This window comes from Gobio gobio (genome assembly GCF_949357685.1).
Source record: "Gobio gobio genome assembly, chromosome: 9".
NCBI lineage: Eukaryota > Metazoa > Chordata > Actinopteri > Cypriniformes > Gobionidae > Gobio > Gobio gobio.
Window position 1 is genome coordinate 23,169,806 of NC_137115.1, and position 25,994 is coordinate 23,195,799.

The 25,994-nt window shown below is 39.7% G+C and overlaps 1 protein-coding gene across 10 annotated transcripts in view; it reads left to right on the top strand.

Moving 5' to 3' along the window:
- Window positions 1–25,994, top strand: part of def8 (differentially expressed in FDCP 8 homolog) — a 157,066-nt gene that overhangs the window by 78,828 nt on the left and 52,244 nt on the right. For 8 of the 10 annotated variants that reach the window (XR_013817152.1, XR_013817153.1, XR_013817155.1 and 5 more), the window contains 2 exons: window positions 15,480–15,629; window positions 21,214–21,355. Coding sequence is in view for 6 of the 10 variants with exons in the window: in XM_079824899.1 (XP_079681025.1) it covers window positions 15,480–15,629; window positions 21,214–21,355 (292 nt within the window). In the remaining 4 variants the exon portion in view is untranslated. The remainder of the gene's footprint in view (window positions 1–15,479; window positions 15,630–21,213; window positions 21,356–25,994) is intronic. The other 2 variants (XR_013817154.1, XM_079824904.1) reach the window with 1 other exon arrangement.

Genomic DNA, 25,994 nt, shown 5'->3' on the forward strand with positions numbered 1-25,994 from the left:
GAAAGCAGAATGATAGATGTGGGTGGTTTTGCACAAAGTTAGAAGAGCGATTTAGATGCCGTTATAAAAGTTTGTCAGCAGAGCTCGGCGAAAGTTAAGTTAGCAGGGCACCATCTTGGACTCCCCCCTGGATAACGAGTAAACACCAGAAGAGCTACTGGAGGGACGTCACGCTCCTCACTTCCAAACGGAACAAAACTGGGATTTTGTAGTGACTGAACGTACCCCTGCTGTTGAACTTCCTCCTCATCAAGGACTCAGAGATGTTTTGGTTTTAGGTGTTGAATCACCGCCGTGGTGCTCCCGTGCCATGCCACGTCGCTTTTGCTGCAATTAACACACTTTCTCGATTTATTAAAGGCGCTTTTCGACCGGTTCGCTCGGCTCGGTTTGCTTTTCCGCTGCGTGGTACGACGGGTACAGCACGGCTCGCCCGCTTCCACTCTGCTTTGCGCTCAACCGTGCTTTCTTTATACTCAAACATCTCAGCGTCTTATTGACGGGCAAAATAGTCGCGGGACACAACGAATCGATAATGAAATTCGTTGCCAGCGCTTTTAATAATCAATTTTTATCGATTCGTTGTTGCAGCCCTATACTGATTTGTGAGAGCGCTGTCAGCGCAAGTTTATTGTGTTTGTATCTGAGAGTTCTGAATAAACACGAGTCCCAGTCACACCGAGTCCGTCTTCATCATTATTCTACCAACTTTGTAACACATGCAATGTACCATTACAGCTGTCGAGATGAACGAGTTAAGAGTAAGTGTTGATTATAGCATTATTTTTAGATATGTTCCAATCATATGAAAAGCGTCAGTGACGCGCATTGAGTACACAGCGCAACAAAGACACAACAGCAGTAATCGAATGTAATCCAGTTTATTGTGGGACTAGCCTAGCCTAGGCTGATGATGTTGAAGGCCGACCAGCCAGGGCAGCCCGAGCTTCAGCGTGTGTGAGGTTTATCTCTAAAGAGATGTGAGTCTGCTGATGTTGAGCAGAAACGACTGTATGCACATTTTAGAACAGATAGACGCGACGAGGACTCACAAGATAGAAAACACGAAAACACCGTTCTGTCGGGAGAGAGAGAAGCCACAGTGTGTGCACGAATAATAAATAATTAGCTACACATAAGAAATCACTGATCACAGATCAGAAGGAACTGAAAAAAGACTTCTGTTTTCATTTGTACATCCAAACACTGAGAAACTGCCAGCATTCACTCGTTCACAAGCCATAATCTCTCGAGCGTTTGCTTGGGCGTGCCAGATTCTCTGGGCGGAGGAAAGGGAGGAAACTGTTCCAGTTTGGACGTCAAAACAGGAGACTTCAGGATTGGCTAGTCTGGCCTGTCATTTTCTCAAAGGCAGAGAAAGACAGCCAGAACTCGGTTTACACCGATCAACATTTCTATCCACTTGGGGACAATATTCAGGCTAGGGGAACTCATATTAATATTGAAAAACCTCATAAAATGAAAATTTCATGCCATGGGACCTTTAAGTTAATTTAGAAAAATGTTTAAAGCATTTTTTTGTTTGTTAAATTAAAGTTTTAGTTTTTTTAAAGTAATGACCAAGCGGCCAGCGGCTGACAGTGAGTTAACGGCATGTTTGATCAATTTAGCCTCTCAAATCAGCACTTGAATCTTCTTACATATAATAAAATCCATAGATATAAAACACTTCAAGCATCACAATGTTGGTTTAAACATTTAGCCTACTATCACCACCACCACAGTAAAAAGGCATTTTTGACAAGCTGAGGCAGGCAGATGCTGCTCGCAACGGCGCAAATGAAACAAATAAAGTGAAGTGACGTGTTTTTTTTATTTAATTATTTATTTTTTATTTAATTAGTTTTTTTTATTTTAGTGCCATATAGAATCTTTTTTTTTTTAGTAAACATTTCTCCCTATTACACATCGTTGCAGCCATTAAATTAGTTCAGTTTTGTTTTTAATGTCAAAGTAGTGATATTTTGTTTCGTTTCTTTATTAAGTTAATTTAGAAAAATGTTTAAAGCATTTTTTTGATTGTTAAATTAAAGTTTTGGTAACGACCAAGCGGACTGAGTGAGTTAACAACACACGTTTGATCCATTTATCCTCTTAAATCAACACTTAACTTGTCTTGATTATAATACTTTTTTTTTGTTGAGGAAACGTGTTCAAAAATAAATAAATAAAAAATAGGCAGGTCGTCTTAACTTGCACCTCTCCGCAAAATTAATATAAATCCGATCTTCAATTCTTGCACTAGTCTATGCACATTGAGTTCACGTCAATGAAAGCAACAGATATGAGCTGCATTATTGGCTATTCATCAGTTCATTTCAAGATCAAAGACCGCAATATCAGAACAAGTGACCTAAGCACTGTAAGAGCATTTAGTCTCATTGGTTTTAATGAAGATGATTGTGTTTTTGAGCATCTAAGACGTTCGGCAGTTTGCATGTTGGCTTGCTTTACTCATTTGCGGCGATACTCTAAACACTGTGTGAGCCGTCTTGACAGTCGTGTTGTCATAGTCTCATGTTGTTTCCACCAGCGCTGCACACCTCATTGTTTCTTTTAATTAATGAATGTCTAAAATATAAAATGAAGGAAAAGCCCGCGTTTGAGGTATGACGTGAAAATTGGCCCGAAGCCCGGCCCCAGGGGCAGAAATAGGGGCTCTTAGTCTGTTCTATAACTGAACATAATTATTTTTACTAGCTACTATAATATATCAAAACTGGGACGTAACATATCTGTGTGTTTTGTATCACTAGTTCATTGCCCGTTTGCGGAGCATATAGTGCCTACGTGAGGCGCGCCGCTTCTCCAGATTCCAGCCTTTATTAGAGCGAAGGATATGTTCAGCTCCTTCCCTCCTCGAATATTCGATGTTGATTACTACCAAAGCTTCGAACCTCAAAAAATTGTATTCGGACCAGCCCTACTATACAGTCTTGTGTGTATGACATTTGTTGCAACAGGATTAATATTTAAATGTTCTTTTTGCATTTAATATTCACAGATGCTAACAGAATAAACTGACATTACAATCAGCCGCGGAGTCCTTTGCTCTTATAAATGAACAGCTTTGCATGAGGAGAATAAATCCAGGATTATTGCTCAAACGTGTCTCAAAACGATGTAGCTGAAGTAACATTACAGCGCTTCACTAGATGTGTTTGCATGAGTTAATGTGTGGGCGTCGACTCTGGATCGTCAGTATTTGAGTCTCAATAGAACGGGCAATCCGTGGGCTTGGTCGCATTAGCACTAATGAAGTGGTTCGTGGGTGACTGACTTCTATCGCTTTTCAAACAGATTACATAAACACAGAATATTTGTTTTCGATTTGGTTTACATTATTTAAAACCTGACATTTCAACGTTTCTTTAGACATATTTATCATGTTTGTGAGACAAGTATTCACTAAGCTAGAGTTCCTTTTCTGAAGACTATCTGAATGAATGTCTTTGAGAAAGAGGCTGCAGATCACGCATCATGTTTGTTTTCTTTATTTTGCAAAAAGCAAAACATTTTGTTTTTATTGTGACTGTACACAAAAAAAGAAAGAAACTTAACAGATTATAATGATGTATGACACTCGCCTGAATGATAAAAAACGACAGAGTTATTTGAGTCTTAAAGTGAAAATAAAGTGCCATTCTGTGGTTATGGAAACAACAGTTACCATGGTCAATACACAATACATCATGAACTGAAAACTGCTCCTGATGAACAGAATGAACATCATACCTGCATGCCTTTCCAGCTAACACGCATCAAACCAGTTACGTGATTTATTGGTACTTTACTTTTATTTCATGACTTACAAATTGACATCGTAACATTGCATGTTTTTAGTTTCTGTGCGCGCGTGTAACTAAAGAGTGTGTGCTACGAGTGCAGTATAACGGCTGACAGGAAAACGGTTTTCTGAGGTGAGAAAGATTTTTATTTCGTAACAAGCTACGAAAATGACAATGTTGCTGGGACTCCAAGGTAGCATTTTGCCTACCTGGCTAAATGGGGAAACTGGCTCTCTTTGTCCTTCCACCATGCAACTTGACTCGAGCGATGCACGTGACATGCACTTGGAAGACAAAAGTTAGTGTATATTTAGTAAATAATATTATTATAATAATATTTAGTAAAAATACAGCTCTTATTAGTTGTATTTAATCAAATGTCAAGGAAGAAAAAAAATATTTTGTGGCATAAGTTGAAGTGAGAGCTGGGCTGGGGCAGCAGGGGGCGGGGCGTGTTCGGTTCGGCATGAGAGTATTGCGGTTCGAACCGTGGGTGGTGTATCACGGTTTTTCAGTCCGGTTTGAATATCATCACACCTAGAGCCCTATAAAATCCATTTTATTGTTTCCCAAATTCTGTTTTTATTTCCTCCCAAATTCCGTTTTTTCCATTTTCATTTTTGCTAATTCCTTTTTTTCCCATTTTAATTTTTGGGAATTCATTTTTTTACCCTTAACTGTTATTTTAGTTGTAAAAAGAGTGTGCTTTTAATGTTAATATAATAGAACATAAAACATAAAATAGGAATGATCTTAAATTTATTGAGGTAACAAACATCACATTTACACAGTACTTCTCAGGACAAATACTGCACTCTGAGTACTTCAAGTCACAACAAAATATTAGTGCTGTGAATTGATAAAAAAACGAATTAATCGCATTTTTTCTGTAATTAATCATGATTAATTGCAATTAAAAACTTTTTTAAAGTTTTTAATATTTTGATATTGTAATAATTTCAGTTACTCTCAAAATTAATGAAGAAACAGTTTAAAGACAGTATATTTTAAATATGTGTTGTAATGGCATGTTTTGAAGGGCAGTATTACTGATAGGCTTCTAATGTCTCTATGAAACATTAATGACATTGCATTACAGTATAACTGAAAGCTACCAATTTCAAAATTTATTAGGCTTTGAAAAATAACAACTTTTAATTTAATTGAACTTAAAACAATCTTTATACAAACCCATTATAATAAATGTTATATTTATCCATGGCCTTCCCTGTTAGACATAGTCTACACAGAAATTGAATAAAGTTATAAACACTTTTCGTAACTGCATAAATAATAAGTGAAATATAGATTAATCATCATTAAAGCATAAGTGAAATATAGATTAATCATCATTAAAGCTACACTTGTTTCTGTTCCCGTGTCCTGTGATGAACATTAATGACAGACATTATCAGTGTTACTGTCACTTTAAGATCTACCGGTTCCGAACAAGACGCGGATCAGACACGCTGTCCCGCGCATCTCGTTTTCTCTCAAGTTCATTTAAGACATTATTTTCCATACAGTACATTAAAGTGCATTAAAAACAAGGCAAAATACAGCAAGTACTCCCCGTAAGGGAACTGCTCGGCTCGGTACTGAGGGCTTAGCGTTGAGTTTTTTAACTTTTTCGTCGACTAAAGTAGAGCCGTGGAGAGCCGCTTCGCCATACTTTTATTGTTTTGAAGGGGGAGCTGAAATGACGGGAAGGGGTTGTGTCGCTCAGATTTGCTTCCCCCGGTCTGCATTTTCCCCAGACATACGTTCTTCTCCCACACAAAACAGCATTTCATTCCAAATATGTATAATTCCGGGAAATTCCACGTTAATATGCCGATTCCGCTTTAATATGCCAATTCCGTGATTCCGTGATCGCGGAAATTAAAGGGCCCTATACACCCCAGACACTAATCTATATAGCAATTAGAATAATGAACAGAATAAATTTACCTCTCACAATCCTCGGCAGGATCCGTTGCTCCTCGAAATGAAATGGTTTTTCTTTTGAGGTAAATTATTTGAGGATTATTCCTCACCGCGGGCAGGGATACTCTTCCTGATCGCGTCAGAATTTGCCTTTGAAAAGAACGCGCTCTCCGTGGGCGTGGCTACATTAGCAGATCATTCTGCAATAATTTACTTACCCCTATGTTGTTCGAAATTTTGCTCTATAAGTACTGGGCAATAATTTTTTTTTTTACAGTTTAACGCATTACAAATATTTAACGCAATTAACGCAGCGACCGCTTTTATATCCATTTTTGCCCAGCGTTACATTATATGATCACGCTCTTATTCATGTAAATGCTTTTAAACCATCTAAGCGCAACAAGACACGAGAGCGCGCTGTGTCAATGTCCTGTCTGTGTGGGTGCGTCTCAATCAGATCCCTAGTGCAGTAGTCAGGGCACTGATCAGGGAGTCGGCCACATTCATGTACACGATATACTGATTCACCACCTAGGAAGCTAGGGAGCTAATCGAGGGACACCCCTCATAACCCTGACACACACACACACACACACATCAAGTTCTCTTTCGTTCTTCAACAAACAATAACAACAACACTGAGAATTTTGCCAAAATGCCAGTTTTGTCGAGTATTCTCATAATAGGAGTCTTAAATTAGTTAATTAACGTTAAATAATGAGAAAATGAGATGCGCGGGACCGCGTGAGATCCGTGTCATGTTCGGCAGCGGATCTTAAAGTGACAGCAGCACTGATGATGTCTGTCATTAATGTTCATCAGCACTGATTCAAGCTGATAGAAGAGCAAGTTTGACTGAAATAACCACTTGTTACAACCGGGGTATGCAGCAAAGCATTTGTGAAGCCACAACACGCACAACCTTGAGGCGGATGGGCTACAACAGCAGAAGATCCCACCGGGTACCACTCATCTCCACTGCAAATAGGAAAAAGACGCTACAATTTGCACAAGCTCATCAAAATTGGACAGTTGAAGACTGAAAAAATGTTGGCTGGTCTGATGAGTCTCGATTTCTGTTGAGACATTCAGATGGTAGAGTCAGAATTTGGCTTAAACAGAATGAGAACATGGATCCATCATGCCTTGTTACCACTGTGCAGGCTGGTGGTGGTGGTGCAATGGTGTGGGGGATGTTTTCTTGGCACACTTTAGGCCCCTTAGTGCCAATTGGGCATCGTTTAAATGCCACGGCCTACCTGAGCATTTTCTATGACCATGTCCATCCCTTTATGACCACCATGTACCCATCCTCTGATGGCTACTTCCAGCAGGATAATGCACCATGTCACAAAGCTTGAATCATTTCAAATTGGTTTCTTGAACATGACAATGAGTTCACTGTACTAAAATGGCCCCCACAGTCACCAGCTCTCAACCCAATAGAGCATATTTGGGATGTGGTGGAACGGGAGCTTTGTGCCCTGGATGTGCATCCCACAAATCTCCATCAACTGCAAGATGCTATCCTATCAATATGGGCCAACATTTCTAAAGAATGCTTTCAGCACCTTGTTGAATCAATGCCACGTAGAATTAAGGCAGTTCTGAAGGCGAAAGGGGGTCAAACACTGTATTAGTATGGTGTTCCTAATAATCCTTTAGGTGAGTGTGTGTGTATATATATATATATATATATATATATATATATATATATATATATATATATATATATATATATATATATACCCATCAGGCATAACATTATGACCTTCCTAATATTGTGTTGGTCCCCCTTTTGCTGCCAAAAGAGCCTTGACCCGTTGAGGCATGGATTCCACTAGACCCCTGAAGGTGTGCTGTGGTGTCTGGCACCAAGATGTTAGCAGCAGATCCTTTCAGGTCTGTAAGTTGCGAGGTGGGGCCTCCAGATCGGACTTGTTTGTTCAGCACATTCCACAGATGCTTGATTGGATTGAGATCTGGGGAATTTGGAGGCCAAGTCAACACCTCAAACTCGTTGTTGTGCTCTTTAAACCATTCCTGAAAGCATTTTTTGCTTTGTGGCATGGCACATTATGAAAGAGGCCACAGCCACCAGGGAATATGTTTACTCTTCTGGGAAGGCTTTCCACAAGGTTTAGGAGTGTGTTTATGGGAATGTTTGACCATTCTTCTAGAAGTGCAATTTGTGAGGTCAGGCACTGATGTTGGACGAGAAGGCCTGACTCCGCTCTAATTCATCCCAAAGGTGTTCTGTCGGGTTGAGGTCAGGACTCTGTGCAGGCCAGTCAAGTTCCTTCACACCAAACTCGCTCATCCATTTCTTTATAGACCTTTCTTTGTGCACTGATGCGCAGTCATGTTGGAGCAGGAAGGGGCCATTCCCAAACTGTTCCCACAAAGTTGATAGCTTGAGATTGCCCAAAATATCTTGGTATGCTGAAGTATTAAGATTTCCTTTCACTGGAACTAAGGGGCCAAGCCCAACCCCTGAAAAACAACCACAGACCATAATTCCCCCTCCACCGCACTTTACACTTGGCACAATACAGTCAGGCAAGTACCACAGACCCTCATCAAGATGTTGGGTCTGGGAACACACCATTGGCAGGGCTCAATCCGAGGGGCGGGATAGACAGTTGTCTTTCAAATTCCCTCTGCACGCAATAGATCTACAACCAACCAGAGCAATGAAGAAGGTGAAGCGGAGCTAGTTGATATATTAAACTTTTGCCTTATCCGGTCTGCAAAACTCAGCACACATATTCCTTTTTTAAAGAATGACTTCAGTCCCGTTCTTTGTTCTTTTCTCAAAGAAAACCAGGCCGCTGTTCGCCAGCTTCTTTGTTTTCTAGTAGCATGCGGAACCGCCGCAACTCTGCCGTCAATATATTAAGCCCACCCGCCGACTCTATACACGATGTGATTGGCCTGACTAGAGTTTGGTTTTTCCAGCTCGCAAGCCAACGGAGAGTTGCTAGACGCCCTGGCTGCAAATTATATTTGCTGCCGCTAGGGTGCGTCTAGATTTCTAGGCTAGCGTGATTTGTCACTCTAGAGAACATATCTCCACTGCTCTAGAGTCCAGTGGCGGCGTGCTTTACACCACTGCATCCGACGCTTTGCATTGCACTTAGTGATGTAAGGCTTGGATGCAGCTGCTCGGCCATGGAAACCCATTCCATGAAACTCTCTATGCACTGTTCTTGAGCTAATCTGAAGGCCTCATGAAATTTGGAGTTCTGTAGCTATTGACTCTGCAGAGAGTTGGTGACTTCTGAAAGTTTCCACAGCATGCGCTTACCCCTCTCTGTGATTTTATGTGGCCTACCACTTCGTGGCTTAGTTGCTGTTGTTCCCAATTGCTTCCACTTTGTTATAATACCACTAACAGTTGACCGTGGAATATTTAGTATTGAGGAAATTTCAATGGACTTATTGCACAGGTGGCAACATTATCACGGTACCACGCTTGAGCTCATGAGAGCGTTCCATTCATTCACAAATGTTTGTAGAAGCAGTCTGCATGCCTAGGTGCTTGATTTCATATACAGCTCCCGCTGCAGTATCTCAATCCTTAAAGGTCCCATGGCATGAAATTTTCATTTTATGAGGTTTTTCAACATTAATATGAGTTCCCCTAGCCTGAATATTGTCCCCAAGTGGATAGAAATGTTGATCGGTGTAAACCCGAGTTCTGGCTGTCTTTCTCTGCCTTTGAGAAAATGACAGGCCAGACGAGCCAATCCTGAAGTCTCCTGGTTTGACGTCCAAGCAGGAACGGTTTCCTCCCTTTCCTCCGCCCAGAGAATCTGGCACGCCCATGCAAACGCTCGCGAGATCATGGGTTGTGAACGAGTGAACGCTGGCAGTTTCTCAGTGTTTGGATATACAAATGAAAACAGAAGTCTTTTTTTCAGTTCCTTCTGATCTGTGATCAGTAATTTCTGATGTGTAGCTAATTATTTATTATTCGTGCACACACTGCGGCTTCTCTCTCTCCCGACAGAACGGTGTTTTCGTGTTTTCTATCTTGTGAGTCAGTGTTTTTGTACGTCCTCGTCGCGTCTATCGGTTCTAAAATGTGCATACAGTCATGAGTTTCTGCTCAACATCGGCCTCACACACACCGAAGCTCGGGCTGCACTGGCCGTTGGCCTTCAACATCCCCGACCCCCAGTACTGCATCTGGCCCACAGCGGAGGCACCAAACGCGGCCAGAGATTAAGCAGAAGGAGGGTAAGCGTGAGCATATCCGGGCTAGCCAGCCTAGCCCCACAATAAACTGGATTACATTCGATTACTGCTGTTGTGTCTTTGTTTGCGCTGTGTACTCAACGCGCGTCACAGACGCTTTTATTTTATTTTAAAAATAATGCTATTATCAACACTTACTTTTAACTCGTTCATCTCGACACCTGTAATGGTACTTTGCATGTGTTACAAAGTTGGTAATAATGATGAAGACGGACTCTGTGTGACTGGGACTCGTGTTTATTCAGAACTCTCAGATACAAACACAATAAACTCGCGCTGACTGACAGCGCTCTCATAACTCAGTAGTTACTATAAATAACTTTGTTAGCGATCGCTGAGCTCAGTCTCTGGTACGTTAGTGATGTCCGGTTCGCGAACGATCTTTCTTTTGAACCAGTTCTTTTTAGTGAACCGAATCAGTTCACCAAATCGGACTGAAACGTTCTAAACGGTTCGCGTCTCCAGTCAGCGCTGATCCATAATTTACTAAAGTTACTAACTTTCTGACATGAGTGACAGTCCCTCCGACTAGAAATAGACTAATAACCTGAAGTATATGCTGTAACTACAACAGTTCAGACATGCTGAGAACTGATGTGAAGTGAACTCAGGTCCATCCGTCTCTCTGGCAGCAGCTCGTGCCTGCTCGTGCCTCGACCAAGTTAAACCACGCCCCCTCCGCTCATTTAAAATGCAAAGATGTCAGCCAATTACAACAGTGGGCGTTTTTACTGAAGTCTCACAGCAGACACGCCTCTTGAAGCAGGGCATTCAGCCACAGGGCAAACAGCAGTATTGAAAAAATGCCTTTTATTTCTAAATTATGACATTTTATGATGTAAAAGTCATACTAACAATATAAGTACACCTCAGGAAACATTATAAAATAATAGAAAAATGCCATGCCATGGGACCTTTAAAAACAGCAGGACGTTTTTAAAACGTTTAGCGTGAAAAACACTTATGAGTTGCACCAATAAGTAGGCCTTTCATGATAACAAATTTTGCTGGACGATAAATTGGCCAAGAAATTATTGCGATAAATGATAATATTGTCGTTCTGAGACCATTTTCATCTAAAATAATGATAATGGCTTAATAATGCAGGTAACTTTTATTTCTAAAGACTATTTAACACTGAAAATGGAAAGCATTTTAAATATCCACAATAAATGAACAAAACAACCAAAAAGGAGAGAATGCAACGTTAGCTAACTAGCTAATGCTTCGGTGGAAAATTATTAGCTAACGCTACCGTTTTTGAGGAGGTAGATTTTGAGGTGAGGGGACTGACAAGGCAGAAGGTAAAGTGGTCCACCGTTCAAACAATAAGCAGCCCTGCCAACCTGTACGCAATTTGCATAGCGGATACTAATTTTGACTTCAAAGTACGCTGGTACGATTTGTCACTGTAAACTACGCAAAAACCTGGTGACGCCTCTGTGCACACGCAGTCCTCAAATCAAGCAACAGCAAAAGAAGAAGAGTTCAACCAATCATAGCGCTAGGTTCTTCACCCAAATAGCAAGTTGGGATGATTGACAGATGCGTAAAGCCTATCATTAAAAAGAGACTGAAAATCGACACCAATAAAGATTCCTGCTCGATCCCCCTTCCACTTCCGCCGTTTGACTGATGAACAGTAGGCTACAGTAATCGCGGTACTTCGGACTCCTGAAGGTAAACGGCCTGGGCTCAATGTGGAAAGGTGAAATATTGTATTGAGTTAACTTAAAGGGATATTTCACCCAAAAATTAAAATTAGCCCATAATTTACTCACCCTTAAGTCATCCTAGGTGTATATGACATTCTTCTTTCAGACTAATAAAATCTGAGTTATATTACAAAAGTCCAGGCTAATCCAAGCATTAGAATTGGATTCATAGTTGCTCTGTTTTTGAAGTCCATACATTTTTTTGTATTTTTGCATCTGCCCATCAAATAACTACTCCACGTGGCACTGGGGTGTTAATAAAGGCCTTCTGAAGCGAATCGATGCATTTGTGTAAGAAAAATATTCATATTTAAAACTTTATAAAGTAAACTGTCGGCCGACCGCCTTCTCTGTTCAATTTATGGAAAAATTGTTGAAAGTTCCCCTGCCGGTCAAAAGTCTAACGCGACCAGATACGCTCGTCATGAGGTCAGATACGCATCTTGAGTTTCACTTTCAACATTCAACACTTTTCCATGGAAGGCGGTCGGTCGAAAGTTTACTTGATAAAGTTTTAAATATGAATATTTTTCTTACACAAACGTGTCGATTCGCTTCAGAAGGCCTTTATTAACACCACAAATAGCGTGGAGCATGTTATTTGATGGACAGATGCACTTTTTATGGACTTAAAAAACAGAGCAACTATGAATCAAATTCTAATGCTTGGATTAGCCTGGACTTTTGTAATATAACTCCGATTTTATTCGTCTGAAAGAAGAATGTCATATACACCTAGGATGACTTGGGGGTGAGTAAATGATGGGCTAATTTTCATTTTTGGGTGAACTATCCCTTTAATCCTCTGGATTCGATGATCACATGGATCGCATGGATTATCTTAAAAATACTCCGTCATTTATGTTTCCTCATAAGAGGAAGACATCATTCAGCCATGCAAATTATAAAATGCTCAAGTAATGCTGAACAATATCATGTTGGAAGAGTAGACAAGTTAAGTTACAGCATGTCCACCATCTCTTGTGGGGGTTATGCATTAAGCCATTTGTGGTGCCCTTACCACATTGTGCCTCATATACTGTAAATGTTAGACCCAGTGACAGGCTGGCATGAAATGGCTTGCATAATACTTAGTAAGGAGGCCATAATAATTTTTGACTCATGGCTGAAGTTAAGTTTCTCCAGCTCTCCCCAGGTTGGCAAAAAAAGCATCTCAAAATGCATCAGATTGATGCTTTAAAATCTGGAATATTACAATTTTATTACGGGGGACCATGCCCGCGGACCCCCCTAGAGGGGTATTATCCTTCTCACATTTTTCACCCCTAACCAGTTTTCATGCCTGGTAGATCTAACGGGGGATCTTTGGTGTCATGAACCTATTATTTGTTGTCTCCCAAATCGTTTTGACTGAGGGCAAAGAGAAGTTTCATGACTTTATTTTTTAGGATATTTAAATATACATGCAGTGAAGATAAGGTAGTGCATTGCCTGGACCAATAAAAAGTAAACAAAATAAAACATGCATAGATGAATTGTCGTTAATAAAATGTATAACAACATATCTTTCTGTTGTATTGGTTTTGTTATAGCTTGTAATTTATTTGTTCTAATTTTATTACTTTTTACTTTAATGATGTTTGAACTTTTTATTAGTCAGACTTAGTTTTAATGAAAAGAGGCAGAGTTGTGTTTTATGACATATTTCTCCTGGAGTTTTATGACATATTTCTCAATTTCGCTTCAAACGCTCGATTTATAATTGGACACGCGAATGGATTCAACATGTTCAAGCGTCCAACTAGACGAGGTAGACGTAGGGCCCTATGATTTCCGCGATCACCGAATCGCGGACGGAATCGCGGAATTATTAACATATTAATAATTAATAGCATATTAACGCGGAATCTATTGTTAACGTGGAATTTCCCGGAATTTGACATATTTGGAATGAAATGCGGTTTTGTGTGGGAGAAGAATGTATGTCTGGGGAAAATGCAGACCGGGGGAAGCAAATCTGGGCAACACAACCCCTCCCGTCATTTCAGCTTCCCCTTCAAAACAATAAAAGTATGGCGAAGCGGCTCTCCACGGCTCTGCTTTCGTCGGCGAAAAAGTTAAGAAACTCAACGCTAAGCCCTCAGTATCGAGCCGAGCAGTTCCCTCGCCGGGAGTGCTTGCTGTATTTTGCCTTGTTTTTAATGCACTTTAATGTACTGTATGGAAAATAATGCCTTAAATAAACTTGAGAGAAAAAATGAGATGCGCGGGTCAGCGCGTCTTATCCACATCATGTTTGGCTGAGGTAGATCTTAAAGTGACAGTAGCACTGATAATGTCTGTCATTAATGTTCAAAGAACAACGGGAACAGAAGATTGTAGCTTTAATGATGATTCATCTATTTTTCACTAATTATTTATGCAGTTAAGAAAGGTGTTGATAACTTTATTCAATTTCTGTGTAGACTATGTCTGACAGGGAAGGCCACAGGTAAATATAACATTTATTATAATGGGTTTATGTAAAGATTGTTTTAAATTCAATTAAATTAAAAGTAATTTTTTAAAGCCTAATAAATGTTGAAATTGGTAGCTTTCAGTTATACTGTAATGTAACGTCATCAATGTTTCATATAGACATTAATATCAGTGATACTGGCCTTCATTCATAAAAAGATGCCATTACAACACACATTTAAAATATGCTGTCTTTAAATTGTTTCTAAATTAATTTGGAGAGTAACTGAAATTATTACAATATCAAAATATTAAAAACTCCAATGTTTTTAATTGCAATTAATCATGATTAATTACAGAAAAAATGCAATAAATTAGTTTTTTTTTTTTTTATCAATTCACAGCACTAATATTTAGTTGTGACTTGAAGTGCTTAGAGTGCAGTGTTATGTTGCAGTATTTGTCCTGAAAAGTAAATGTGATGTATGTTACCTCAATAAATTTAAGGTCATTCCTATTTTATGTTTTATGTTCTATTATATTAACATTAAAAACACGCTCTTTTTACGACTAAAATAACAGTTAAGGGTAAAAAAAACTGAATTCCCAAGAATTAAAACGGAAAAAAAAGGAATTAGCAAAAATTAAAACGGAAAAAACGGAATTTGGGAAAAAATCAAACGGAATTTGGGAAAAAATTAAACGTATTTATATGGTACTATAGACGCGATTTTGACACTATTCGCGTTTGGTGTCAACGCAGCATGAGACCGTTAAAGAAGCTTAGGCCAGTTAAATATATATGTCACCAGAGTGAAGTCTTTCATTTTCACTGGAATGTTCAAATTACATTTTGATTAAACATAAGGCAAAACAAATGTAAAAGAAATAAAACATGCATAGATGATTGGTTGTCAATAAAATATATAACATATATATTTCTGTTGTATTTGTTTTGTCATAGCTTGTAATTTATTTGTTCAAATTGTATTACTGTTTACTTTAATGATGTTTGAACTTTTTATTAGTCAGACTTAGTTTTTGCTGTGGTATAGAAAATGAAATTGAGAATTGTAAAATTTCACTGGTTTATTAAATGTTGTCATATAACTTTATTAGAATACAAGGTTACATGGGTCAAAAACAACAAATCTGATCCACTGGCCCGATTGGGCCAGCAAAGAAAAACTTTAGCAGTGATCGTTGCAGTGATATTAAATCTTTATGTCCTTTTTGAAACTTGAAACCTGACTTTCACTGTAAAGACAAAACAGGTGAAACATTCTTCACAATATCTTCACAAGAGTTGATCATCCTATTTTTCTGAAGTGTGTGGATGTTTGCACAGGGTTCGTTTGTGGCATCTGATGTAGAGCAGCTGAAACAGGCAATAGAGGAGTGCAAGAGACTGATCCTGGAACTGCCAGAACATTCTGAGAAACAGAAGGATACAGTGGTCAAACTAATCCATCTTCGGCTCAAACTACAAGAACTAAAGGTTTGCTCTACCAGTTAAAATTTGCAGAATATTGATTTCAACAATAAACAAGAACCAAGTTGACTTCAGTTAAAACTATAGTTGTGCAAAATGTTTTATTGCCTTCATTGCCTCTACTATATTAAAATGTAAAAATGAATTAAAATGTAATGTACACATGACTTGTAATGTAAGCATCATTAAAAATAAGTAAATACATTAATATGGTACTATACACGTAACATTAGCTGTGTTTATACCCTAATAATCCAATTTACCTATCGGTAAGCCCCACCCCCCTTAGTTACTGCTGCTAACTCGGACAAACAAACGGAGTTGCTAGCTATATCTTACAATGTACAGCTGTCAGTGTGAAAACCTTATCCCAAGATGTTTTTGGACACAAAATGTAGCATATACCCCGTCCGAATGATGGCCAAACTTTACTGATGGTTTATGAAGTTTATGACATTGTTTTTCACAAAAAAAAAATAATCGTAAGGGCTGAACAAACAAACAAACAAAGCATAAGTGCGCATTAACGTCTCATTCACAAACTCTCTCTCTCTAGCCCTCTCTCCGTGGCATTACCATTAACATACACAGCAAATTACACAAAAACACTCACAGTAAACAAACATATACACAGACCTTATGCTTTTCGGGGGTGCAGTGAACTTTGAACTTTGTATCTGCAACTGGTGAACTTTGTATCTGCAAAACAACTCCTATAAACTGCGTGCGAGCTCTCCCTTTCACTACCCGTAGACTATAACACCCATCAAAATAGGAGTCCTCCTTATAAGACAGATAATGCAGACCTTTAAACATATCTAAACTCACAGAAATAAAATAAATATGGTAAGAGATTAATTTGGAAGCGATGGTTTACAGATCTCAATGCAAACGGGAGAAGCCTCTTGTTACGATCGCAGATGATAACATCCAGGATCAACACTGTTCATGTACCGCAGAGTAAGATTACATAAATTCACATTTAATCAGTTTAATATGGAGAGATGCACTGAAATGTAGACCTTCGTGTTTCTGACCTAACGTTACACCGTTGCATGAGAACAGTTAGTTATAGTTAGTCGGTTTGTACGTTAGCAGGGAATTACTAACTTTAATAGTAACTTAATGAGAGTATGACAACCAGAAATTCCTCTCAGGATCCCTGGAATCAGTGTTGCAGTACCTCAGGAACGACGTTTACCATTTTTGTAGCATAAACACCATTAAACCGATGACAGCTTCGGATTTTCCAATTTTTCTCTATGGCGCTGAAACCTAAATTCAAAAATAATTTCATATTTCTACAACATAAATGACACAGTTTAAATACACATTCATCTTCCCAGCGCTGAAGTGCCCCTTTAAGTTGCTTTTTTTTACCACCAGCCAGTTTTTTTTTTTTTTTTGCCTCACAGGGCTCGACATTAAGCCTGTTCATGTGCTTGGAGTTTTGGTTCCTTGCCACTGTCGCCTTTGGCTTGGCTTGCTCAGTTGGGGACACTAAATTTTCAACTAAATATTCAAATAAATTTTCAACTAAATTACTGATCTGCAAACATTGTCACTATATGATAATTGAAATGAGCAGGATGACATCACAGAGTGTCTGTACAGCCGAATCAAATTCTGTTGCATTATTTTCCTGTTTAACACTATGAAGCTGCTTTGAAACAATCAGCATTGTAAAAAGCGCTATATAAATAAAGGCGACTTGACTTGTCCTTCGGACAAGTAAATTTCATTCACCTATCCAAGTAAAAAAATTTGCTTGTCTGGAATTTGTTTTATTTTTTGTGTAGTAAATATAATTTATTCTGAAGCAATATTCTCAACAGTCTCAACAGTGTTCAATCAGCTTTGACATTCAAATCTGCATATCTTTGATCTTTTATAAAGGGCATTTTTTCCAACTTTTTTTACAACTGCATAAAAAAATGTTATAAGATTATTTTTAATATTTTTGAATATAAAAAATAAGAAATGTTGGAAACAATGTTTAAACATGAAACTTGACCACCAGTAGGTGGCGGCAGGTGACCGTCTTAATGAGTGAGTCATTGAGTCAATTTGTTGAAACGGCTGATTCATTCAAGAATGAGGCAGTCGTTTAAGAATTTGTTATTGAATCTTTGATTCAACAGGTTCATTCAAAACGCTGACTCATTCAGTAACACACTGTTGCTGTGAGAAGCATCATGCTGCGTTCACCCCAAACGCAAATAGAGGGTCAGGAGCGAGTGATTTCAATGTTAAGTCAATGGAAAGGTGCGTTGACGCGCGTCTGGAGGTCCTGCGGCGCAATGGACGCGATTCCGCCTCATTCACGCGTCCAGTTCGCGCGAATTGAGCGTCTTGCGTGATACATGCGAATTGTGCTTTTTGTGCATTCACGCGTTTGAAGCGTATTCACGTCTGACGCCCGAGTTTAATTTTTTTTACTTTGGCATCAATTCGCACCGCGTTAACCAATCAGGAGCCTGCTTGCTGCTGTCACGTGGTAAAGTGACGTGATAAGAAACCCTGCATAATTTAAAAATACTACTATTGTGTCACAAAAGGTAGTTTTAAGACTTTTTCAGGTGAGAATGTAGTTGTTTAAAGCTCAAATCTGTGGTTTATTTATAGAGAGAGCGCCTATTTAAAAAAGTTGTCGTGATCCAGGCGATCACCGGGCACTCAGCGCTCATTAACCCCGGCTAGAGCAACCTTTTCTCGGCTAGTCCTTCTGATGTTTGCAGCTGGCTCTGATGTCCTGTAGTGGTTCGTCTTGTGTGGATCTAACGGGCGATCTTTGGTGTCATGAATCTATAATTTGTTGTCTGCCAAATCGTTTTAACTGAGGGCAAAGAGAAGTTTCATGACATTATTTTTTAAGGATATTTAAATATACATGCAGTGAAGATAATGTATGAGTTGCCTGGACCACATTTGTGTGGCTATTAATGTTTAATAAATATTTTTAATGAAAATGAAAAGAGGCAGAGTGGTGTTTTGACATATTTCTCCTGGAGCGCCTTGAATGTGCGTCTATTTCGCTTCAAATGCTCGATTTATACGCTCGTCCAATTCGCTGTGGACGCACGAATGGATTCAAAATGTTCAAGCGTCCAACTAGATGCGGTAGACGCGATTTTGACGCTCTATTCGCATTTGGTGTGAACACAGCATTATGGTACTGCTGTGATATTTGTTTGGAACTATTTTCGCTGCTGAAATCGAACAAAAACAGTCAATATTGCATCTAAAATGTAAGCGACTTAATGTTAATTAATTGTTAATGGAACTGTCATATGAAATCAGTAATTTTCAGCCGTGATGGTATTCAAGAAAACAGCACTCTTGGTTATGTGATGTTGCTTAACTGTATCATATGTTATAAATATAAAAAATTCCACAATTTGTAATATTAACCGTGTATGTTAACTGAGTGTCTTTGTGTGAGAGGCGCTCATTTGTTTTCGATTTCTCCTCAAGAGGCTGCGTGAGCGTCAACAGCGGAACCTTGTTACCGTCAGTTCATCACACATTACATTATATATTATTATCCACTGTCAATCGCCACTTACACTAAATTAATGCAGAATCATTCTTGCATTTTGGTGATTCCCTAGTTGTTTTTTGTTATTGACGTTTGGTCGGGCAAGTAAAATTATCTTTCACTTGCCCCTTCAAAAAATCCACTTGTCCCGGACAAGCATTAATGTCGAGCCCTGCCTCATAAAGTTGAAAAACAGGAATTGCACAAAATTGTTCTTTAACTTGTAAGAATACACATTTAAGTGGTGTCAAGTTATTAACAAAATCAATATAAGTAATAATAACTCTTAAATTATACATTCTAAAAAATATTTTTATTCACTTATTTCCCGTGTCACAGACAGTAATATAAGGACTGCTGATTATCTGAGTCCACAGATATAGACCAACCGCAGCTCGTATGTAAACAAATCACACGCAGCTGTGTTGATGGCTGATTTAGTCACGTAGACAGGTCCTGGCAGCTATTAGTTACAGCGTTCAGGAACCGTTAAACAGAACTAAATTAATATTATTAGCCTATTACTGGTAAAGTTACCGGGTACATTTTCTCACCGGTTCCCAACTCCCAACATGCACACGCACACACATCTGTGCAACTGTTATTGTACTGTAGCCTATGTCAGCGTTGCATTATCTCATCCCATCTCACCAACAGTTTAATACTTACTTACACATTCAAACGTTGTCAGAGAAGGGCCTTCATCTTCTTCTGCACGAACGTTCCGAAACAGCAGTCGCGTCCTCTCAAACTGCCTAATGAATCACTCAATTCTCATTGGCTACCCGCGTGGTCGGGTGTTAATTTCAGGCCCTGGGTATATGTAATGTAATGTATATATGTTATGTCTCTCTGTCCATCAAGGGATCCTTGGCCTGATTTAGATCAAAACATTTTTGTGTTGAATGTTGATGAGAAATAGACATGTGCCGGTAAACGGTAATACGATATACCGCAATAATGAACATACACAATATTGTTATTGTGGGCACTTCAAAATACCATGAATAATTATTTCTTATGAATTATTCAGATTTTTAGAATGCATTTTAAGAATACTTTACCCATCAACTGTTAAAATGAACAATACATCAAAGAGGAACATGCACTGATGTAAACAAAACCCAACGTGCATGAGCCGAGCACATGGCGGAACTAGTGAAGGGCATGCCCTGAATGAAAAGCACATTCACTCTCTGACAGCAGAGGGCGCTGATGGAACAGCAGAAATGCAGTCGTTTCCCCGGTAATCCTCCTAAACAAAACATTTTTCTGTATTCGCTATTGCTCATCACATAACCAAATACTTAATACTTAAAGACTTAAGGCTATTCATTTTCAAACTTAAACATTTAATATTTTAATCTGGACTAAATTACATGCCCTAGATATTGTTTGAATATGTTCTGATTGTTATTCAGTCACACACTTTGCAATAAGGCTCTATTATTTAACATTAGTTCATTCATTAACAAACTGACTTCTAAAACGTGTATTAATCTTAGTTAAATGTACATTTCAGCATTTAATAACGAATTATTAATATCAAAAATTGTAACTGTATTATTTAATGGACCTGAGCTAACACTGACTAACAGTTGCTTTTTTAACTAACATTATCAAAGAATAATAAGTGTAAAAATTTAGTTTTTCGCTCTTTGTTAATGTTAGTGCATTAACTAGTGAGACCTTATTGTAAAGTGTTATCTATTGTTCTTTATAATTCTTTTGCACTTTAATCTGTTTTAAATATTTGTTTACTTTATACATTTTTGTGTATTGCTTTATTGTATTTAAATGTTTGGTTCTTTTTGTTATAAGAAAGTTATTAATCCTGTTATAGTATGACAACACTTTTTTTGCAACAAATTTCAACATCGTGATAATACCGTACACCGTGATAAAAGCTTCAGCAATTAATCGCAACATGAAAATTTGATACCGGCACATGCCTAATGAGAAATATAAATTCATTAAGTGTGTCCAAACTTTTGGTTAGTAGTATATAATTTGTGTAATTTTGTGTTTTACTGTTGTGTTGGATATAAACAGGACCCAGAGGAAGATGAGCCAAACCTGCAGGTTCTATTAGAACATCGCTTCTCAAAGGAGAAGAGCAAGAGTGTGAAACAGACATGTGACAAGTGTAGCACCATCATATGGGGTCTCATTCAGACCTGGTATACCTGCACAGGTCAGACCATCTTAACTGAACCTAATACAACCAATTTTATTAAAAAGACGCATGACTCATTATTATAGTCATTATTATACTGTCTTTCCAAACCAGTACACGAAAGAAAAAAAATATTCCGCAGCTCTTTGCCAGAAAACAACAGCCATTTACTCCCAATTTTTCCCAGAGATGACATGTATGAATTTGTATGGTATTTGTAAGGATATTAAACAATGTCAACTATGTAAAAAAAAGAATTGAAAAATCCATGAAAAAATTGGTTTTATGTGACCGGTGGTAGAACACAGGGAGTCTAGGTCTACGGTCTTTTTTGCATTTACAAAATGACACACCTCCAGCAGTTAATTTAAAGACTGGTTAAACAGATGAAATTAGTGTTTTATTCCATTAACAAAGATGTAAACCTTGTCAGGCTCAGTTTCAAAAAGGACAAAATAGCATTCCTATTAGTGTTGTCACGATACTGGAATTTCTAACTTTGATACGATACCTAAAAAAGTATCGATATTTGATACCATTTTCAATACCACGGGGGAAAAACGCTGCATATACTGTCAAATAGATATTTTTAATATAGGCCTAATTTCTTTTTTTGTCCGTCTATTGAAAGTCTAGGCAATCAAAATTTTATTCTGAAGAGATCACTTTATATGATATGTAAAACGCAGTGCGGCTGCACAGCAGATAGAACAGCGCGAGCTGCGCGCTGATTGGCTGAGCTGTGGCAACTGTAGGAACCTATGGCGAGGCGGCTGAGAGAGTGAACCAATAGGGGTCGCTAGAAAATCCCGCCGAACAAGGTCGCTAGAATTAGCATATTGAGGCTATAAAAGACCGTGTTCTGCCATAGGAATTTAGGTTTAAAATCGACTGAAGCGATATCCTGAGAAGCACAAGCTTGGCGCGTTACGCAATACTCGTTCCCTCTCTCAGGGAACCGAGGTTACGTGAGTAACCGAGTACGTTCCCTTTCGAGACGTCTCTCAATTTAAAACGCTGTGCGTGCTTAACCGACCCCAAACTGTGGCCTGAGGAGAACCTGAGGCACATAAGATGGGTAACAGTGAGTCCCAGGGAGGCCTACAAAGTGGGCCTCCTATAAGGGCATAATGAATATATAGGCCGGATAGAATCGGGCCATATGATTATAGAAACTATGACCGGACATAATCGGGTCTTATAGTTATGTAGTATAGCACATGCTTGTGAACACAGTTTATATAACAGAAAGACCGAAAGAAATCGGGTCTTAGTTAATAATAACAGGCAATACCTATTAAATGGAGAGAATCCGGAACGTACACTTTGAGCGTGGAGGGGGAACAACCCGCGTCCATTAGCTCTTGGAGGAAGGCAAGCACTTCTGCCACCTCACACAAGTGTGCATAAAGGTTTCGTACTGTACACCAGTTAGAGAATACCGACCGTTTCAGTGCATAGAGCCGCCTGGTTGCAGGGGCTCTAGCTTCAGAAATAGTATTCAGAACTCTTTCAGAGAGGTTCCCGGGAATCCGTTGATGGGCCATACTTGGAGGGCCCACAGTTCGGGACAAGGATGCCAGATTTTCCCTCTAGCCTGCATGAGGAGGTCTTTCCTTAGCGGAATCGGCCATGGGGCTGTGTCTGACATGTGAGTCAGTTCGGAGACCCATATTCGGTTTTACCACAACGGGGATATTAATACTATACTGTGGATACGTGGTGACCCTTTATGTACGGAAGGAAAGCTCTTAGCGATAGGATGACCGCTATAATCTCTAGAAAGTTTATGTGCAGCCTTTTCTCTGAATTTGCCCATTGGCCAGAGACTGGCTTGCCCTCGTGCAGGGCGCCCCAACCTAGGTTGGATGCATCTGTCGAGACCACTTTCTATTTCGTAACTGTACCCATAATCACACCTGTCTGATACCAGTTGGTCGCCTTCCAAGGAGCCAGAGCTTTGACACAGCTGTGGTTCACTTTGATGCGAAACTGGCCTGATTGCCATGCGCGAGCCGGAACGCGGGAATTCAACCAGCGTTAAAGGGGGGCACATGTGTAATAGACCCAGTTTGAGTATTGCTGATGCCGAGGCCATAAGACCTAGCATCCTCTGAAAATGTTTGAGAGGAACGTACGTGCCAGCTTTGAATGATGCTGCCGTGTTCTGAATAGAGAGGGCGTGCTGTGACGTAAGCCGCGCCCTCATCTGTATTGAGTCTATGACCATACCCAGAAAAGATATATTCCGGGTGGGAGACATTGAACTTTTGGCGATATTGATCCTGATACCCAAACATTCTAGATGGTTGAGGAGCCAGGACTTGTGTATCGTCAACTGTGCCTCTGATTGGGCTATGACAAGCCAATCGTCGAGGTAGTTGAGTATCCGCATGCCATTCAGTCTCAATGGGGCTATGGGAGGCGCCAGGGATAACCCGAATGGCAGGACTGTGTATTGATAAGCCTGACCCTCGAAGGCGAATCTCAAGAATGGCCTGTGACGGGGTGCTATCTGAATGTGAAAGTAGGCATCTTTCAGGTCGACTGTGAAAAACCAATCCCGGGCGAATGTGCGCAAGGATTTGTTTCACTGTCAGCATCTTGAACAAGCGCGTCATAAGCAAGTCTGATGTCCAATTTTTAGGGACGAGGATGTAGCGACTGTAAAAGCCTGACTGACTTTGTGTCGGGTGCACGGTTTCCACCGCTCACTTTTCCAACAGTTTCGATACCTCGGCGCGGAGCACGTGACTCACGCTGCTTTTCACTGAGGTTTCGACCACGGCGCGAAAGCGCGGGGGTCTGCGAGCAAACTGCTGATGCCGTTTGAATAAAACAAGTAACCTTGTTTTATTATGTTCAACACCCAATTTGATATACCAGGAATGGCCTGCCAGGCCTGGACTCGTGAAGCCAAGGGTTGAATTAGGTTCGGGGGCGGCCCGCTTAGTAATAGGGACCCGGTAACCTGGTTGCTTTGTGCTGTAACACTGTGGGGATAGTGTTTATGTTTGGATGCGCAGATTTTGCAGTGGGCGCGTGCCTCACATTCATAGCGCTTTTATGAGTGATTTTGTGACACTGAATTAACAGTGCTTATGCAGGGGTGCATACTGTGTAGTGGACACATTGCCTACAGTGTTGAACCTCTCCAGACGCCTGAATAGAGGGGACTGGGAAAAGTGATAGAGTGAAAAAGGCGCAGGGCTTGGCAGCCACATTACGAAACCGTTATGCTCTAAACACACATAGATAGACAACAGAATAAAGGATATTTAACGCCGGATGGCGCAGCTGGAACAGCAGGCGGCTGAAGGCGGAGACCAGGCGTGAATCCGGCATCCTGAGGGCTGCAGAGAAGTTCCGCTGAGTGCTTTTCGACGGCGGGGCTTCAATTCCGAAGGTCAACGAAGGTATCGCTGAAGGAGATTAAATCTGAATTCCTATGGCAGAACACGGTCTTTTATAGCCTCAATATGCTAATTCTAGCGACCTTGTTCGGCGGGATTTTCTAGCAACCCCTATTGGTTCGCTCTCTCAGCTGCCTCAGGTCGCCATAGGTTCCTGCAGTTGCCGCAGTACAGCCAATCAGCGCGCAGCTTAGCACTGTTCTATCTGCTGTGCAGCCGCACTGCGTTTTACATAGAATAAAGTTTTTGCTTCATATTCTCGAGAAAAGGAGTTTTCCCATACGCAATACGAGAGACCTCTCGAAAGGGAACATTGGATAATCTTCATTGTAAAAAAATAAATACAGATTAATCCATTAAAGTTACACAAGTTACTCAGTCAAGAGCAGTAAGTGATCGTTTGTCTTTTTGTAGTTTGAATAATAAATAACTGCTGTCCCTTTAAGATCTGACGCACGCATGGATCCCAAACACTGTTCCTGTTACACATTCTTCCTGAACTGGTTACGACTGTGTTTACGTTAATACTCACCAACATTGAGAATTTTTTTGGAGTGCATTTGACCATTAATAAGCTGGAAAAAGGAGCTAATTTTTGCACTTGTATGTCAGAAGCGGCATTATTACGGTAGGCCTATGTGTGTGCGCTTCAGATGCGAGCGCGAAATCTGCGGGAATTAGTAGAATTAACGCTATGTGCAATCCCGCGCAAAATTACGACCGGTCACACCAATACTAACACGCTGTCATGTAGAAAAATCCAACTATGCCCGTTGATCACGCCTCTTGTGCAGTAGAAAATACAGAGCAGACTCCCCAGACTAATGTTCAATCTTAAAAGATTGAGCTTGGTCTGGTGATAGCCAGACAAGCAGTTCGACACAAAAAAAATTGAATAAAATGGTGACAAAATTACATAAATTATTGGAAACCGGAAAATTAACTATTATAAACTGAAAAAAAAATAAATACACATTAGATAGATAGACAGACAGACAGGAGTATAGATAGATAGACAGATAGACAGAACTATAGACAGACAGACAGAAATAGACAGATAGACAGAACTATAGACAGACCGAAAGATAGAGAGACAGACAGACAGAAGTATAGATAGAGAGACAGCCAGAAGTATAGACAGACAGATAGACATATAGATAGACAGACACACAGATAGACAGACAGTTAAACAGAAGTATAGACAGGCAGACAAATAGACCGACATATAGATAGACAGACAGATA